The sequence below is a fragment of the Aulostomus chinensis genome, chromosome 18 (assembly GCF_037954235.1).
Source record: "Aulostomus chinensis isolate RoL2024-O1b breed Wild chromosome 18, RoL_Achi_v1.0, whole genome shotgun sequence".
In the NCBI taxonomy this organism is placed as follows: Eukaryota; Metazoa; Chordata; class Actinopteri; order Syngnathiformes; family Aulostomidae; genus Aulostomus; species Aulostomus chinensis.
Genome location: NC_141337.1, coordinates 11,330,001 through 11,349,265, shown reverse-complemented (window position 1 = coordinate 11,349,265; position 19,265 = coordinate 11,330,001). Strand labels below are relative to the sequence as shown.

The window sequence follows — 19,265 nt, the reverse complement described above, 5'->3', positions numbered from 1 at the left end:
TCCCGACCTCTCATTGTTTGCTCCACATCTCATTTGCAAAAAAAAAGATAAACGGTTGAAATTGAGAGTAGCTGCTGAATCAGAAAAAGAGCTATGAAAAAGGTGCCACAATTTCCTGCAGTTAATTTAAATCAGGCTGGCTTGACACAATGTTGCAGATGTAATATGCAGCGGGACGAGAGGGGAAGATAAAAAAAAAAGAGCCATCCACATTTATCCTCCTCTCGTTCCTTGTCGGCGCCACTATTTTTACCTTTCCTTTCCCTCAGGCGCCACACTGCTGCTGTCACATCTTCTTAAAATTCTTCCTCTGTTTCTCAACAGCTGATGACCAAGCACCCATCAAAGCGTCTCGGCTGCGGCCCAGAAGGCGAGAGGGACATAAGAGAGCAGGCGTTCTTTAGACGTATCGACTGGGAACGCCTGGCCAATAGAGAGATTCAACCGCCGTTTAAGCCCAAAGTTGTAAGTGTGTGTGTGTGTGTGTGTGTGTGTGTGTGTGTGCGCGCGCGCGCGTGCGTGTGTGTGTGTGTGTGTGTGTGTGTGTGTGAGGCATGATGTTCCAAGAGCCCTACTCAATAACTGCACTCTTTTTTTCTTTTCCATTTCATGGTTTATTTTTTTCTGTTTTTCTTAATTTTGTATTGTTGTTGTCTTCACAAAGTATCATTTCTTAAAATTCTTTAACATAATTGAAACAGAAACTAGTGCCACTTCATAAAAAGTCCCCTTTTTAACAATTTTTTTCCAAAGCTTCCAAAATTAAAAACATGATATACAGTTAAAAAAAGAATCCTAAATGATAAAACCCACATTGAGTTTTGACATGGTGGTTCTTGTTGTAAAATCAATGACTTTCTGTACTTGTTGCTCAGTTTTTGGTGAGCCAAGACAGCATCCAGACAGAATGACCTGTTTTGAAATCCTGCTCATTTGATTTGAGGCACGTATGTCGATATGCACATCCAGTCAACCCATAAACACGCTGATGTAGTCTAATTTTAGCTTCCGGTAAGGTTACTTCCCATCTAAATATTGCTCGATTCCAGGGCAGCGTTAGTGACGTGTCTAGAACAACATCATCATTTATCCAAAATATTACTTCCATCAACTTTATGCTCAATTTGTCTGTTATTACTTACAATTTAATGCTTCTAACTCAGCTACTTCTAACAAAATATGATGGCTCCTGGTCTTTCATTCAGTTTGAGTGATGCTAAAAAGCAGTAAAGCATCGGGGGAGGGAAAAAAAGCCATTTGTGTCATTCATGTATGCATAATAGCTGAATATCAATGTATAGATGTGTATTGTACCTTTTGTGTTCCTATCAATCTCGGCCGTCTAGAAAGGTTGTTATGCACCCAGCAGAGCTTAAGGCTGGATGCCAGCTGCAGCCACCCTCCCTTCCCCTCCCTCCCTCCAGACACCTAAACCTCCTCCTGTCACTACAAACACTCCTTGTCTGTTGCTGGAACCCTGCATCCTCCAGCCCCTCGCTGCCTGTGGTGTCCAAAGCAACACGCACGCTTACAACCAAGGATTAAATATAGCTCTCCAAGAGACGACTTCCCATCACTTCCAACACACCAATAAATGCAAAACAAAAGGGGCTTCTTGTCGTGATCTCGTACTTTGCTTCATTGATCAGTCTGCAGGGAGTCTCGAACAAACAGGCTTTATGGCTTTGCTTCTGTATTATGATGGATCAGATGAAAATACCAGTCATGCTGATATGTGTGTTGCAGACAGCAGGCGATGAAGCTGGTGCTTTGCGCATTCTGAGGGATTTGGTTGTTTTAAAGTGTCGTGACAGTGTTGTGCATTACATGGAGCTGTATCCATATAAATATATATATACATATATATATATGTGTGTGTATATATATATATATATATATATACATATATATACATATGTGTGTGTGTGTGTGTATATATATATATACACATACATATACATATATATATATATATATATACATATATAAATATATACATTCAGCTGCTTTAGACACATGACTGCCCCAAGCAAAGCTGGGCGCTGATGCTCATGACCTCCACTGTGGATGCTTTGGGTTAGCTTCTAATCTAATTAAACTTCTGCCCGACTAAACATAGAGCTTTGACATTTTCCTGCACCACCTTCCCTCTGGGACTGTAAAGAAGCTTTCTAGTAGGGACTGGCAAAATAAAATCTTTTATTCTTTTTTAAACCGCAAATATCAAAAGTTTTATGTCCTTCCTTCCTTCAGTGTGGCAAAGGAGCTGAGAACTTTGACAAGTTTTTCACACGTACCCAACCTGTGCTGACTCCACCGGACCAGCTGGTCATTGCCAACATCGACCAGAGCGAGTTTGCAGGCTTCTCCTACATCAACCCTCAGTTCATCCATCCATCCCTGCACAGCGTGGTATGAGGCGTGAGAAGAAAGGGAGCAAGAGAGAGAGCGAGAGAGAGAAACATGTACTGTCGCTGGCTTCCATATCCTTCTGAACTCCATTCCCGCTGTCAAAAGACTCATTATTTTCTGTCGACTGAGGAGCAAAGTGTTAAAATGATTGTGGGTGTGTTAAAATACACAGGCTGATATTCCTGCATAATTTCCCCTAACATCTCGTAATTCTTTATTCTGAATTCTTGTGTTATAAAAATGCCCCTTCCATCATCTTATATCACCCACGTCTTACCGCACAAGCTGCAATGCTCAACAAAAACCTATTTTTCTGCTTCATCCTGGCTTTATCTACTTCTGAACTGCTACACATGTATATTTTCTTTATATACTTCAGAAAAAAAGAGGTAGTATACTGTTACTTGAGTGCCAAAGTGGAAACAACAACAACAAAAAACATTTCTATTGCAGATCTTTCAGTTGTTATGTTTTTTTTCCTCTGACCTTCCCAGCAGTGTCAAACCCCTGAACAGAGACTGTTTATATCTGTTGTTTTGTAGGATGTGCAACTGCAGTATATTGAATAGAAAACACACACACACATGCACACACACACACACACACACACACACACACATTATGCTTTCAGGTGGAATCTTTTTCAGTGCAGGAAGAGAAACACGGTAGGGTCAGAAAACTGGATCAAAGAGTGAAAATAATTCTTTCCATATGCACCAAGCAGATCTCTGTTGCATGCTTCATTTTCTGACTCTGTATGAGCAGTAGACTCTAGGATGCAGTCCATGTCTGGTATCTTTGTAAAGTTTAATATCATCATATGAACTATGTTAATATATACATGTCGTATGTTTTGAAAAGAGTTTCTACTTGTTGAAGGAAAAAAAAGGTTCCTGTTTTATGTATCTTTTATGTCTACCCTCAACTGTATGTTGACCCGTTTTTGTTTTGTTTTTGTAAATATGTTTCAAACGAGATGTTTCGAAAAGAGACTTGCAGATTTTATACTATGAACTGAATGTGCTTTTACTACAGTAGATGGTTTCTATGTTTAGATTATCTCCCCCCCCCCCCCCCCCCCCCGAAGAGATTTAACATTTGGCTGAATCTTTGGTAGCTTTGGTATCAGCAAAAACCTTATTATTATTCTATGTATTTCCACTATTAATCCTTAATTTTCTACTACTCCGTGTCATAGAGAATATGCAGCACCTACTGTGTGTTTGAATGCCCTCCTCTCCCCTTGGTCATCTCAGGGCCTCCTTTTAACAAACCAAGTAACGCTACGAGGATTTGAATCTTTATTTTCTTGCGTGTGCATGCATGAGGTGAGGCCTGATCTAAGCATGAGAAAGACTGCCTGCATGATACAGAGACCCCACCCATCCCCACCCCACCCAAGTGTGGCGCATGGAGATTCTTGTCTTGCTGCAAAGAATAAGACTAAACCAATGAGCATCGTGCCCTTTTTCTGCTCATCCTTCTCGTTGTCATGTCGCCCGATCAGGCTGAAAAAAAAGGTACTATCAGATATGTTGGCTTCTTGTTGCCAGTGCCAAACTGTTTTGTTTCCAGTCTGGGTTGTTTTGAACGAATAACCGAGGCACACTGCCAGTTTAAGTCTATGAATCTAGTTCCTTACATGTTGATTGATATTGCCACTGGACCAAAAAAAAAAAAAGAAAAAAAAGAGATTTTTAATGAAAACTGAATATTTACATGTCTCACATTGAGAATCTGTATCGGAGGAGAGAAGAAAAATACCCTTTGGGCCCACGTTGACAGAGATAATCAGATGTTAAGCCAGTTGGGGTACGATACCACTACAGGCTACAATTAAAGCCACAGGGACGTTTGTATTTTCTTTCATGGCCCCTTGCTTTTGTTAACCTGATTCTTCTTGTTCCTCTGTTCATTGTGGTATGACGAATACGGTGTATAAATAAAGTATGAAAAACATGCATCTGCTCTGTTTTTATTTGGGAGAAATGTGTTTTTGTGTATCTACAACAATACAGCTCATAAAAAAGTATTAATTCGCATACCATCCCAGTCATGAACATTCAACATGTACATCTACCAATACAGGGGAATAACAAATTCCAAAATTGATATATCAGCAGATATTTTTCAAAAGAATGAGTGAAGTCACTAGCCAACTTCCTCTCACCCTCTAACTAAGAGAGAAACCAGTGGCAATGAATTGCTCTTGAGCACAAATTTGTTATATATCACCACTGTATTATAAAGAAAAGGATTTAAATTATAACGCATGAATAAAATATAAAAAATTACTTATTGGTTCACTTGTTGATCACCTCAGCAACCAACAGCCTCCTCAGTAGGAGTTGAATGGCACTCCCCTTGGTGCTTGCTCTTTCTCTCTCTCTATCCCCCCCCTCTCTCTCTCTCTCTCTCTCTCTCTCTCTCCACCCTGCATTTGTGTGTATTTGCATTCAGCAGCTGAAATCAGCCAGTACAGCAGGACCAGGCTTCTTACTGTGTTGCAGTGAAGGCATCACATCAGCTTCCTGCTGTCTAGAGGAATCTGCAACCGACAGACCTCGTCATATCAGCTCTGGACAGACAGACTCATTCTTCTCAGCTCTCTGCAGGCAGGAAATTTAAATATAACTTTTCTGCACAGGCTTTCCTCCGAGGGTACGAAACACTGCGCTGAGACTTGACAGATTACACAGAGGTAAGCAACAGAAGCCCGATAGAAATGGATTGTTCTGAAATAACTGGATTTCTTTGCATGTGTATCAGTATTTTAAATGTTTGACGAGAATGTCAAATCCCTGCAATTCTTTTCAGTTGTAATGTTTTATTGCAGTGCCGGATTTAACAGGAGCATCAGTTCCTTTAGTTTACTGAGTTGCCCTGCTGCTTCATTTCTAGAGTGATGTAATTCACACTACTGACCAGTTTCAAGTTACAGTTGAACCAGAACTGTATTGACTCACCAAGGCTTTCATTTGTACCTGTGATATGGGCTTAGAGTGTCATGCCAGTTTGTCTCTTTCACAAATCAGTACAAAACAGATTTCTCACCAGGTTTATACATTCACAGTTACATCATTGATCATTTGATGAAGAAAAGAAAAAAGGTGTTGCTGCCTTAAGCCCGTTCCAAATTCTCTATATGAATATATACTCTGTCCAGAAGAATTTTAATCATATCTCTAAACTTTTGCTCAAAATAATTCATCAGGATTCAGGTGGACTGCAGGTTTAAAAAGTTCACAGGGTGTCAAGTTCAATACCTGCCTGTTGCATCCCTTTTAGCATGATTCCATCCATCCATTTTCTACTGCTTATCCTGTTAAGTATCATGGGGGGGGGGGGCACAGGGAGAACAGACTCCACACAGAAAGACCCCGTGCTTGAGCCGGGGCTTGAACCCAGAACCTTCTTGCAATGAGGCGACAGTGCTAACAACTGCACCACCGTGCCGCCTGCAAGATTCTATAAAAGCCAAAAAAATACCTGATATGAAGGGATGATAGAAGGAATATATGCTTGTGTGAGCCATGATCTATTTCAAAATTAAGAAAGGTAGCACTACTTTTACTTTTACCTCCCAAAGCACTGTACAGAATAAACAGCACCACATTTTTTTTAACCTGCTGTTAGCTTAGCATAGAGGAGACAAATCCTCTAGCACCTCCAGGACTATAAAATTAACTTGCTGCATCTAATGAGTTAAACCTAAATGTATAAAAAAAAAAACAGCCTTTAGAGATGTTGGTATGTGAATCTTGTTTGTGTTGGACAGAAACTGATTCTGCTTTTGGTTCTAGTCTTTTTGCTAAGCTAAGCTAAACTAACCATCTGCTGGCAGTAACCCAGGAATTAAGTGGAACAAGAGTTTACTTCAAAAAAAAAGAAGAAGCTATAATTTAGTTATTATTTCATATATTTAGTCTGTATTTTTCAATATGAAAGGAAACTTTCTGCATGATTGACTAACTCTGGTTGAAAAGTGGCAGTAATCTCTTCTCCTCCAGATTGCTCCCTGGGCAATTCCTGATTTCAATCATCAGCCAGTGGAAGATCCCTGCTGTCACCATGAGCGCCTGCAGCAGGAAAGCCCTGACATTGCTGAGCAGTGTCTTTGCAATCAGTGGCCTGGGGCTTCTGGGAGTGGCGGTTAGCACTGACTACTGGCTCTACCTGGAGGAGGGTGTGATTATGCCTCTGAACCAGAGCATCGACATCAAGACCTCGCTGCACTCGGGCCTCTGGAGAGTCTGCTTCCTGGCCGGTGAGTAGGGGATACTGGGTTCAAGAATCCAGCAAGACAAGCTTTTCTATTTTTGGCACCAAAAGTGATGGCTGTCAATCAGAATGTGACCTGACCGAAGAAAATTGTTTTAGTTTTTTGTGGCCCAGAATGAGGACTGCTCAACCAACCAACTTCTAATTCAGCAAAGGACAAGTCATTCACACAGAGACTCATTTATTCATTTGATATAATGTCCTTTTACTTTCAACAGAGGTGTTGTATTAATACTTTTTCACAAGGATATGAATACTCCCTCTGGTATTATAACATGAATCTAAATGTGGCAGTGATGAAGCTGATGCTGACACGGACAAATCAGCCAGCTTTGACATTCATTAGGAATGACACTCTCAATTACTTGGTGTGTGTGTGTGTGTGTGTGTGTGTGTGTGTGTGTGTGTGTGTGTGTGTGTGTGTGTGTGTGTAAGCATACAAAATTAGAGGTGGAGTGGGATAAATAGACACCTGAGACAGAAAATGTCTGTATTTGTTTATTGTTTCAATATTATAAATCGAGGTGCATTCAGTTCAGTGGGCATGTATTCAAATATATTTACACACACACACACACACACACACACACACATGCATTATTAAGTGCTAGGAGACTGCTGTCATCTCATTGTGCCACACCAAATTAGCTGGGAGATAATACCAGCCGGCGTCTGTATGTGTGATGTGAAGTGATAATAACGGTTTTATAGCTTTTTCTGTTTTGAGTGGGAACTGATGTCATCCACACATCCATTGTGAATACATCTATAAATCTGGACTTGTTTCTAAACCTCTATTATATAAATCTGGAATAATGATAATCTGGAATAATACACTCAACGCATGCACGCACACACACACACACACACACACACACACACACACACACACACACACACACACACACATACTGTATATATAGTAGTGACATAATGAGGTTCATCCATCAAAGCACACCCACCTCTTCACCACTTTGACCGTATATTTGTCTCTCCATCCTTTAGGTGATGAATCAGGTCGCTGCTTTACCATCGAGTACATCATGCCCATGAATATCCACTTGACCTCGGAGTCCACAGTGAACGTCCTCAGTGAGTAACAACACCAATGGCAGCATCAGGCTAATCATCCATACTCTCTGTCGACATCTTATTCATGTCAAAGATACTCTATGGCACAGAGTTTTCCAATTCATCAGTTGTGTTCAGAAATCTATCCTAATACAAGTGGACGGCTAAGCCTGACTCCTGTCCCCTCCCTGCAATGATTTAGAATACTTCTAACCTCTTCAAAACAAGTCGTGAGTACTTCAAAAGTACTCAAAAATATCCCATGAAAAGGGCAGATTGAGCAGCATTGCAGACAGAGGAAATGGAAGGAGAAGTGGTGGGCAAAGAACACAATCCCAGCGCTCGAGTCAAAGTAGAGATGGTCAAATATTACCGTTCTAAATGTGAAAGTGCAATTGCTGTCTGTAATCAATGACATTTTTACAACACAAAGTCTGCAGAAGTGGTAAATTAGATCAGGAATCAATCTTTTTTCTATCAGATGGAACAAAAAAATGGCTGACTTAAATGCTTCATACTTAAATGTAAAGTATTGATAAATGGACTCAAAAGTACCATATTAACCTTAGAAATGGAGTTCAGTGAAAGTCCTAAGTTTCCAACAAAATCAATACCCTCGTAAAGTGCAAATATTCTTGAAAATGTCTACCGATGGGAACGGACACTGCAAGAGCACACATACACCCCAAAAAATCTTCATGCTGTGGTGCTTGTGTTGCCACCCAGAAGCAGCAAGTATACAATTTTCTGTTTACAACACCGTAGCAAGATGGCGGCAAAAGAGAAGCATCATTCAGACCTGGAATGAAATGAAATAAAGTAATCATGCTGAGAAACCATGGCCACACCATCTAAAATACACAAAGTACGTTGCGCTGGCTAGGGAGTACGCACATGTGCTAGTGTAGCCATATGACTGGACTTTGCTGAAATTTGCTACTGCGTCCCTGTTTGCGTATTTTGCTGAGTAACAGCTGGGAACTTGAAACTCTCTGGGTCCAAATCTAATTTTTCTTTTTGAGAGAAACAACCTCAGACTTTGATCGCCTACGTTTGACCACTCGGTGATTTCAGCATCAAAAATCCTGTCCCTGGTTCTTTTTGTTCAGGCGACACACAAACCCCTCTCCAGCTACAGCAGCGGGTTGTCACACGCTGATCTTTGCAACTTTTTTCAGTGAATCATGTCGTATCTTATCATATTTCAATATTTTATGAGTAGAAACATCCCACTGTTTCTTAGTTGTATATTGTAGAATTAAAGAGCCTCTTCTGTCCCCAACGCTCTCTCCTCCCAGAGATGATCCGCTCAGCCACTCCGTTCCCTCTGGTCAGTCTGTTCTTCATGTTCATCGGATTTGTCCTCAACAACATTGGACACATCAGGCCACACCGCACCATCCTGGCTTTTGTTTCTGGAATCTTCTTTATCCTCTCGGGTACACTCATCTTCCTCCCCCTCTTCCCTCTCTTAGTTTGGTGTCCATCTCTCTTTGTTTCTCTCTGAATTTGTTCTTGTTCTCTTCGGTCTGTGCCTCAGGACTGGCTCTGGTGGTGGGTCTTGTGCTTTATATCTCCAGTATAAACGACGAAATGTTGAACAGGACTAAGAGCAACGAGGCCTATCTGACCTACAAGTACGGCTGGTCCTTCGCCTTCGCTGCCATCTCCTTCCTGCTCACTGAGGTGAACACGCACCTGATGTTGCTCTTTACCGGTGGTAATCCAGTAAATACCAAAATAACATAAGATTGAAGAAATAAACATATAATTTATTCACAATAAACTATTTACAGGGAACTGGCCCCCTCACATTCACAGATCTGAATGAGAATCTGTGCCATCATTGCAGATCCAACCCTCAAAAACAACACCTCATAACATAGCGTTTCTCAGATATACTGGATGTCTGTACACGCTTAGATGGAGGTCAATGTGCAAACATACGAAAACCTTTCAGATCATCATTTTATGTAAAAAGATAAAATGTTCCAAGAAAATGAACCAGAAATTGTTTTTTTTTTTAAAAAGAGAGAGATCCAAAAAATGACCAAGAAATTACCTGCATACTGAAGTCTTCTGAAAAAAATCAAGACAAACTATCCCTTGAAAGACCGTCAAGGACCCCTGGTGGTCCCCTGACCCTACTTTGAGAACCCCAGCTGAACATTAGACTGTATTTTATGCTCGTCGATGTCAAATTTTGAGTTTTACTGCCTGTCTGTGGTTTTACTGTGGAACTGCAACACTAACCCACAGTGTTAATATTAATGTGACAGAGATGAGTTTCAACATGAAATATGATGTTGTGAAACTCTTAAATAACACCTAATTATTAATGATGGCATTAATAAAACGCTGTATTAGCATCCAAATTCTAATTCAAGTCAGGCTGATTCGGCAATGGTTGCTCAAATAAAAGCATGCCAGAAGATTGACATAATTTTATCACAAATGAGGAAACAGAGGTTATCGATAAATGTCTTCTCACCTGTGTAGACCCTGTTTCATTCCAACTCATTCACCTTCTTTTCTCCATCACAGAGTGCCGGCGTTATGTCCGTCTACCTGTTCATGAAGCGTTACTCTGCAGAGGAGATCTACCAGCCTCGCCAGCGTAGCTTCTACCGCCCTCGCCTCAGCAACTGCTCGGACCACTCAGGTCAGTTCCTCCACCCAGAGGCGTGGTCACGCGGACGCAGCCCCTCTGACATCTCCAGTGAAGCTTCTCTCCAGATGAGCGCCAGCAACCCTGCTCTCCTGAAGTGCCCCGACTACGATCAGGTCTCCTCTTCACCCTGCTGAAGGTTTGTCAGCGGTCACCCAGGGGTCATCGAAGGTCACCAAGCAAAGATCAATTTACAGAAAAACACACAACATAAACAGTGGGTGCTGCTTGGATTGTGGCCCTGTACTTTACAAATCAAGTCAGTTGTGGCTTTTTTTTTTTAGGAGTCATGGATGCTTATGATGGTTCTTGCAGGCTACAAATTGTAGAAAATAAAATCATTTTATTTGAGTTCCTGCAAAAATCTCAAATAGATGAAATGTAAAATATGGGCTTCTTTTAAGAGGATACTAGAATGCCTCTAAAGGGAAGACATGTAGTTCCTTATTTAGGTTGTGTGTTTTACCTTCCAGTGCCTCACAGATATAATATCTTTACTTCCTCATTTCATACTACTGATGCATCACTGGGAAATATTTAAAAGGAACAAAATCACCAGGTAGCTCAACCACCCTCTCTTTATAGGTAGAGGATTTTCCCTTGGTGGTCAAAAACCGTATGCCATCTTATTATGGACTCAGGAGGGACCCTGTTCATAGGTTTTATTGGTTTTAAACTGGCTTGTTTTATTGAATAGAATGTTTCTAAGAGCTGCTGGTCATTATATGAGTTTGTTAGAGACGATGTAATATTACCACGTTACAATATCTGTTACAAGTAGGGATGCACAACATTGGAGTTTTTGTCCATATTTGATGTGCTGATATTTTTCAACTGAAAATACCTATGTTGATTTTATCTTTATATTAAAAAAAGACAAAGACATGATAATTACATTTTATAGGTGCTGAAAAATGCATGTAAACATATTGCATATGAAAAAAGAATTATTCTTATTTATATTCAAAACGTGTGGAAAAGCACACTTATCAAATGTTTATTGTTTATGAAGAAACTTCCGCATTGGACCAATCAATATACATTCAAAAATTACCACTATCTGCCGGTCGCAAGCCGATATTATTGTGCATCCTTACTTGCAATGACTACATCCACCCACTGGGAGGCAGTGTTTAGCTTGTTTAGTTTGTTAAGTTTTTGTTTCACTTGCTTTACTCTTTAAATGGAACGTTTCCAGACCCTGTGTAGGACATTCTCAAAGCTCTTTTGGACAAATTTCATCTGTGAGCTTGAGGTAAAACATCAGCAGGAGATAAATCTTTCATTGGTCCTGCAGAAGGGAACGATGTTGCCGAAAAAGGGAGGTAGAGGACTTACTTTTTTTTACCTGATTTTCTTTCATCCTTTTAAAAAAAATATATAGCTGGTTTATTTATTGATTATTTGCCGGTGGTGATATTTATTGGTTGTTCTCCAGCTTAGTTTTATTTGTGTCTTTGAGTGAAGCACAAACAATGTTGAAAAGTGTTATATTCATAAAGGTCTACTTATTATATCTTTTAAAAAAAAGTATACATTTGTCATTGCTGTATAAGTTACATCAGCTGTCTTTTTTTTGGTATTTTTTTAACCACTGTTTCCTGTGAACACACTGAGAACAAATGAATGTTCTTGTAGAACCTGGTGTTTATTTTGAGTCATTCATTTGGCTGTAGAGGGTATTGGACCTAATTATACTTGAGAAATAAAATACAAAAACACAGTTTCAGGGACCTCTGACATACGACTGTCTGATGAAAATAATGTAAAATATTTGTGTTGTGTATAGGCTTATGATGCAATATGTAATAACTGTCATGTCTATGCTTTTTAAATAAATAATAGAAAATAAACATGCTAAGTGGAGAGCTGAAGTGCATAGAAAACATCTTCTTATGAGTCAGCAGTTTGTCTGAGATTTAAGGTGAGCTGAGAAAGTTCAGAACATCTATCACTCCATTAAAGCAATACTTCTACTCTTTTGAAGCATTCACAGAGAGATGTCTTGACATTTTTTTCCCCTGAATTACTTTGTTTTGTCTCCTCGATGCAGCAAAGGCAAGCCTCGTGTGTGTAGCTTGTAGCTAATAGCAACTGACAGCTAACGACAGCAAAACTGCCCAAAAATGTCAGATAGCAAACTTTGTGTTTGTGGATTACAGAACATACAGCTTGAAAAATATGACATGGTTTCTCATGGACAATGGGACAGAGATAATGAACCAACATTTTTGGACAGTTGTTTTGATTTGTTTGTTTGTTTGTTTTTTTATAGTTGGCAGCAACAGGGTGGCATTAGCATCAAGCTAGATTTGGCTAGCCTCCTTCTGCATTTTGGCCCCAAGGAAGTGACACAGCAGTGAAAAAAATGTCCTCATGAACTCAAGACACCTACTTGTGAGTGATTGAAAGCCAAAATAAAATTTCTGGGTGAAGTATCACTTTAATTCCAACTCCTGTATGCTTTTACAGTATTGTTTCCATCAGTATTTCCTTTTTAAATCAATCGATGGCGCTTTCTCCACATTCAGCTCCTCTCTTTTCCCCTTACAGGGAACCCAGCATTCACTTGACCTCTCCTCCTACATCACTGTGTATCTATTAATTCTGATCGAATTTAAACCTATGATTGCGGACGTGCAGAAACCTTAGCAAAGCGCCTCACAAGGAACGTTTTCTATAATTCACTGCTGATATTGCATTACTCATGCAAATATGTAGGTCAAGACCAGCGTGAATAATCAATACACCACACATCTTCTGTAAGCTTTATGTATACTTTGTGTAGATACACGTAATGTACAACGTGACCGATAGCTTTTACAGAGAATATAAAAGTTAACTATAAGCCCACACAGGGCAGTAGTAGATAATATTCTGCCCTGACCACAAGGCTTTCATTTGAATGTACAATCACATAGAAAACTACTGACTTTATAGTTTTTGACATCATCATCAATGATATTACCATCATCATCATCATCATCTCTGATATTACTGTACTATATCATCAACATTACATCAATATCATAAATACTTTCTCACACATCAGACATGGCTTTTTTCTAACAGCATTGTCACAGTTATTGACCCTAAAGCGCCCCGTCATCATCATCATCATCATCGTCGTCGTCGTCGTCGTAATATTTTATGATTATGTTTAAGGCTTTTGTAAAGAAGACCCCAAACTGATGCAAACGTTCCGCCAGTAGGCTCAAACACAGAATGTGCATACTACAACAGAGACCAGAAACCTATACATTATATGTACACGCACGCACGCACGCACACGCACGCACGCACGTGTGCACACACACACACACACACACACACACACACACACACACGCACGCACGCACGCACGCACACACACGCACACACACACACACTTATAACTTAAGGATACATTGTGGAACATTTACAGGTAGTATTAAACCATTTCACAAAGGAAAATAAATACGAAATGATTATGTTTATATAGTTTTAAAGAGAAACACAAAAGCAAGCAAAGATCTCAGATTACAAACCAAACAGGATCACAACAACACAGCGACCTTCACGGACATCGGCCATAGACGAGAACAAAACGAAACAAAAGCTTAATCGGACTGGTACCCTATTGGGCCATTGCACAGCCACAAATAAAACTTACCCAAAAAGACTGAGAATATCTCAGTCCAAAAAGAATTATTTTATCCGTAGCCTCGACAAAGACGCCTTTTACAACTCAAATAAAAAGTATGCACATTTCAAAACTCTGTGCTCCACACAAATAAATGAAATCAGCCCAGCTGACTCAAGACTGCAGAGCTTTGTTAGGAGCGGCGCTGGTTTCTGCAACGCTTCTGCTGTGGCACCTTGAGAGAAGAATTCAGCACCAGATTGAGATGACGACGCGGTCCGGGTGATCGACCCGCCAGCCTCATGGATTTTCTGACGCCTTCCCCGAGACGTTGCGAAAATATTTTTTAGACTGTGACTTTACGTCGTTGAGTTGAAGCCCACTCATAAAGCACAGCGAAGGGAATGCTTGAATCTCTTGCACACAGACTGTAAATGCCGTGCGCACTGATAGCATGCACGTGGCTGCACATACACACGCACGCACACAAACACAAACATATTGGTCAACCCACATGCATGCATGTGCACCTGAAACATGGCAGTTCTGCTTTAGCAAGACCTAGAAACATATCAAAGAGGATGAGAGGTGAGGGAGAAGGGGGCGTATGAGATGGAGGAGTAAAACAAAGTGGCCGGTGGTCATGTGCTGCTCCGTTGACAAGTCTGAGGTTCCCGGAGATCCACTGCCTCCATTGGTAGGTGTCCACCGTCTTCAGGATTGGGAGTCCATTTTGGGCCTTAGAGTCATTTCCAGCTTTGCGTTGTGTGGATGAAGGAGATGAAGGTGGAGGTTGGGAGTTGGAATATGGCGAAGATTGTCCCTCTTCACTTCTTGTTGGCGATGCGTCTCTTCCTGGTGGCCAGCATGTCGTAGAAGGGGTCTCTGCTAATGCTGGCCCTGGAGGAGCCAATCAAAGGGCAGCAAAGAGATAAATAACAAGGTCACATGAGAGGAGGGACTTGAGCATCTTTGATATGGAAATGTACGCACATTTATACAAACCCTGCCTTGACTAGATCCAAAAAAAAAAGAAAAAAGTTTGTACAGTGACCTAGTTTGGTTTCCATGGTTTCTGAAGAGAAACCCCCCCCCCCCAAGTTTTTCTTGGTTTTGCGGGAACCTCTCAATGATTCTCTCCTTCAGAACTCTGCCAAGCGTGTAGTGAAACACACAATCAAATACTATCCATCGCACTATTCAACATTTTTATTCACCCGAAGAAGAACGAAGAACGGCGCTCAAGATTACCGACTCTTCTGCGCTCTTTTTTTTTTTACAGAGCGATCGAAAGGAAGCGCACAATGAATGAGTCAGGAAACCATTTGAGCTCCACTGAGGAGCCCAGTTTCACGGCTGCTAAATCCTGTTAGTACCAGCACAAAGCGAGAAGAGGCTCAACCCCCCACTGCGGATATTTCTGATTCCCTTTATGCCGCCACGCGCTGAAGAATGAATCTGTATACGATGACTATCCCCCTGCTTTAATACTGCTCATTGTTTTTCCCCACAACCCAATTTCAGAAGACAAAAACCCCACTGTGAAGCAATCACGTCCCAGCAATGCTGCAGTGACTAAATAACAGTCCCTCCACTTCTGTCCTCACTAAATACGTGAAACCGAACATATACATAAGGGAAAGCAGCCCAGTTTGGGTCTGTGGGTATTGTAACTTGAAATTAGTAGATAGAAAGTCACTTCTGATCTCCTTTAGTGGAGTAAAATCACAATCTCTACTAAAAAAAAAAGCCTTTTATCTCCCTGGACCAAGAGTCCTCTCAGGCCCCTTTGGCGGAATGCTGGCTGCGGCTTGTTGGCCTCCGTGGCCGAGAACGTGTCAGGCCCAGTTTAGAGTTTTAGCTTCTCTTGCATAGGTTTGCTGGCTCACCCCTGAGGTGTTATAAGCACTGACTAATCCCTCATCATATCCCCAAAGAATACCCTCGGAGGGAGTGTGTGTGTGTGTGTGTGTGTGTGTGTGTGTGTGTGTGTGTGTGTGTGTGTGTGTGTGTGTGTGTGTGTTGGGGGGGGGTTGCACTATATTACAGTATACAAGTGTTCTGTTCTGCTGAGCAAACTCTCTTTGACATTGCACCATCTTCTTATGGAGGCGATTACAGAGCAACTAATATTTAATGTAGGTCACCGAATGTGTGGTTGGCTATTTCACTACAGCAAAGACAGATTAAAGTGGGTTTTAAAAACTAACAAGGTTTCTATTTATCTTCAAGACAAACAGAACCAAATTTAGGTCAAGTTGACATTTTTGAGAAGTTATCTGCCTTCAGGCCTTTGCACACTGGGCGAGACGAATAAACAAAAAAAATGTGAAACACTAGCAAATATTTTACATCGCATTTGGAATTTTGCAACACTTGAACAATAATAGACGAGTGACTACTCCCACAAAGGCCTGTCCGGAGATCCCAATGTGGGGAGGAAACTTTAGAAACAGGGCCAAAAATGGCTGGACGACAAAAATATCTGAAGTTTTGATTCTACTGAAGGGTTGAAACATTAGTTTCTTGGCTGATAGCACTAAAGTTTCCTCTACTGGTGTGACTCAAGCCAGATCATTCTTTCGAGGGGGGGGGGGGGATGGATTCATCATCATCCAGTAATCATCCCCTCCTAGACCAAACAGCTGTGACGTCTTGATGCAGGGACTAAGTGGACGAGCGGGGAATCACCTCCACCTGCTGCCTCATGCACTTGTCCTTATTTGGACATCACTCCTGCAAGAGGGGAGGAGGATGTTCCCCAGAGAAAAAAGCAGGACTACACACATACACAAAGCTTGCTCCATAACCTTCTATTCCCCTTCTCCTTTCCCTGAATTTGGCTGTAAATAAACAGGTAATACATGAAATCCAGGATGTAAAAGAATAGAATAGAACTCTCTTCTATATTCGCAGAAAAGGCAGAGGACCAGCTATCGGGATCCATCAGTGAAGAAGTGACGGGACGTCTGCTCTGCCTGACGTGATTGGTAGATGTGTTGCATTTGTGGTGAAACAACTCAGAAAAATTTCCTTTTTCTAAAAAAAAAAGTTCAACCGTGTCCAACTCTTCATACAGGTGTGCTGTGAGGAGTCTTACTTGATGGATTTAATCCACTCCTCCTTCTCCTCCGGCGTGGGTGCTGATATCCTGTACACTACGTGGTTGCCCTCGACAACTCGCCCATCCGCCTCAGTCTTGCAGGCTTTGATCACCTGGCCTTTGTGGTTCGGGTTGTAGAGCTCGAAGCAATTCTGGGAGGGCGACAGCGAGCAGGGCATCAGGTGAACGCGTGATAAAAACTAAAAAGGGATCTACAAGGGCAACACTCACAGGTTTCCTGGGCTCCTCCACCTCCCTGATACTGAGATTCTCCAGCGGGATGATCCCTCGAGGCTCCTTGTCCTGAAGGAAAAAAGAGAGAGAGAAGAGAAAGAGATGCATGAGAGGAGCCAGAGAAACCACCTAGTGAATACAAAGAGAGGGGAATTGATAAGAAAGTCAAAAAGGAGGCACACGAGAGAGAATGTAGATCAGGGAGGCAGAGCGGAGAGAGTAAGAGGAACATCATGGCAGATTAGGACAAGAGAGGAAGACAGACAGAGAGAAGAACAGAGAAGCCATGAGAGGATGAAAGGAGTAGAAAATCCAAAGTGACATGTTTTGCCAACATGGACATAAACCTTGGCCACCCCACCCCCCACCCCCGCCCCTCCCCGCCCCCAGCTCTGTAGGTGAGCAGATAATGTGAATCAGTCGGACCAGAGGACGGGCCGTAATGACAGCATCCTGGAGGATAATATCAGGGTAGAGAGAGGACGATGCTGATGTAGCAGCCAGCGGGGACACACAGGAAACAATAAAAATCTTCAAGGGCAAACATGGAACGGGAGGAGGGAGAAGGGACACTGCTAGACAAACTCACTCGTCATTAAGAAACACAAGTGGATGAAAACATAGACACAGATGACCAGTGATGATATATGGCACCGCGACCATTAACCAGCAATCTGTGACACTCAAAATACCGCAAAGTAGAAATGACAGACGACTGTCTCGATGCCTCTCTTGAGCTCTTAACAAGTTGCGCGTTGTCCTTCTGTAATACTTGAGTGACAAAACCCCTGAAATATTTGATATAAACAGTGTAACATAACTAGGAATATTATAACGCAGCTGCATGTCTTCGCAATGTGTAGCTCAAAAAGATATAAGCTGTGAGCAGTGACCACCAAAATCTTTTCACTTCGTCCTCGAGTCCCAGTGGACCAGTGTGGGAAATTTCTACAACAAAAAAATAAGAATACATAATAACAAAACATAACAAAAAATGGCAGTCAAAACCAAAAAACAAAAACAAAACAAGCATCACGTTAGCTTGACTCACCGTTGTGTATTCAAAGTAGTAGAGGCAGTTGTCGGTCAGGATGAACCACCTTCTCTTCCAGGTTTTCACTCTGCCGCCTGACAGGAAGAGGAAACAGGAAGTGATACAATGGCCGTGGTGACAGATTGTATGCCCCTCAGGGAGGAGAAAACTAGGGTGTGCCACTCCTAACCACCTCCGCTAGGATGTCGCAGCAGTGTAGCAATATTTTTAGCAAACTGCTAACTGGACTTAACCACTACATGACTGTTATACTGTGATTAGAAGTTTTTCGAAGTGTGGAGAGGGCCTTTCTCGGGGGGGGGGGGGGGGGCACAGACAGTTTTGGGGATGAAGAGCATTGGTTATGAAAGGACATCATTTAAAACAGCATAAATGTGTGTGTGTTTTTTTTTTATTATTTATTTAAGATGTGTATTGTTTCGGAGTGTTTTTTCCGACTTTCCAAACGTCAGAAATAAATAAATGCCTCAGGGCTGATGGTCCACGATCCCAGATGTTGAAAACCCCAGCTATGAATCACAATGAATGCCACTTTTTTTTTTTTTTTAAGGATTTAACATGCATTAAAGGGTCCTTTTCATCAACCACATGATCATGACATACATCAAAAATACATTCAACCCTCTAAAAGATTGATTAGTCCGACCAGATCTGCTGCTTTAATTAGTTTCATATGGACGACACTTGTTCTTGTGTTGCTGGCTGAAGCTGTAAAGTTCTGTGTTATAGAGTGTGTTTCATGTGGGGGGGATTTGCCCTCTGAATATTTACAGTACATAGAGTGATAAGTGGAAAAAATTCTGACTCTATATTTTGAATT

General features: G+C 41.4%; 3 protein-coding genes across 7 annotated transcripts in view; 2 read left to right on the top strand and 1 right to left on the bottom strand.

The window, feature by feature from the left end:
• prkcab (protein kinase C, alpha, b) overlaps positions 1 to 4,471 on the top strand; it is a 100,101-nt gene extending 95,630 nt beyond the window's left edge. For both annotated transcript variants that reach the window (XM_086184116.1, XM_086184117.1), the window contains 2 exons: positions 325 to 465; positions 2,254 to 4,471. In XM_086184116.1, coding sequence (XP_086040242.1) covers positions 325 to 465; positions 2,254 to 2,418 — 306 coding nt within the window. In that variant the 3' untranslated portion in view covers positions 2,419 to 4,471. The remainder of the gene's footprint in view (positions 1 to 324; positions 466 to 2,253) is intronic.
• A 450-nt stretch (positions 4,472 to 4,921) lies between these two features.
• Positions 4,922 to 12,296, top strand: cacng5b (calcium channel, voltage-dependent, gamma subunit 5b). 2 transcript variants are annotated; one of them, XM_086184163.1, is made up of 6 exons: positions 4,922 to 5,113; positions 6,423 to 6,679; positions 7,699 to 7,785; positions 9,063 to 9,203; positions 9,305 to 9,450; positions 10,309 to 12,296. In XM_086184163.1, exons 2-6 carry the CDS (start codon positions 6,484 to 6,486, stop codon positions 10,567 to 10,569), a joined length of 831 nt encoding a protein of 276 aa, XP_086040289.1. In that variant the 5' UTR covers positions 4,922 to 5,113; positions 6,423 to 6,483; the 3' UTR covers positions 10,570 to 12,296. The 2 variants fall into 2 exon arrangements, with proteins under 2 accessions (XP_086040289.1, XP_086040291.1); XM_086184165.1 differs by lacking the exon at positions 4,922 to 5,113 and having other exon boundaries at positions 6,250 to 6,679.
• An 894-nt stretch (positions 12,297 to 13,190) lies between these two features.
• cyth3b (cytohesin 3b) overlaps positions 13,191 to 19,265 on the bottom strand; it is a 35,179-nt gene continuing 29,104 nt past the window's right edge. For 2 of the 3 annotated variants that reach the window (XM_086184161.1, XM_086184160.1), the window contains exons 10-13: positions 18,443 to 18,519; positions 17,389 to 17,460; positions 17,155 to 17,309; positions 13,191 to 14,954 (exon numbers count right to left, since the gene is read on the bottom strand). In XM_086184161.1, the coding sequence (XP_086040287.1) occupies positions 14,882 to 14,954; positions 17,155 to 17,309; positions 17,389 to 17,460; positions 18,443 to 18,519 (377 nt within the window). In that variant the 3' untranslated portion in view covers positions 13,191 to 14,881. Of the gene's footprint in view, positions 14,955 to 17,154; positions 17,310 to 17,388; positions 17,461 to 17,799; positions 18,340 to 18,442; positions 18,520 to 19,265 lie in introns of those variants that run through there. The other variant, XM_086184162.1, reaches the window with a different exon arrangement.

Bases quoted from the DNA above. Each gene is read 5' to 3' on its own strand.
- cacng5b (XM_086184163.1), top strand. From the start codon at position 6,484: ATGAGCGCCTGCAGCAGGAAAGCCCTGACATTGCTGAGCAGTGTCTTT. The intron at 7,786-9,062 runs GTGAGTAACAAC...CTCTCCTCCCAG, and splicing joins GTCCACAGTGAACGTCCTCA to AGATGATCCGCTCAGCCACT. The intron at 9,451-10,308 runs GTGAACACGCAC...TCTCCATCACAG, and splicing joins TCTCCTTCCTGCTCACTGAG to AGTGCCGGCGTTATGTCCGT.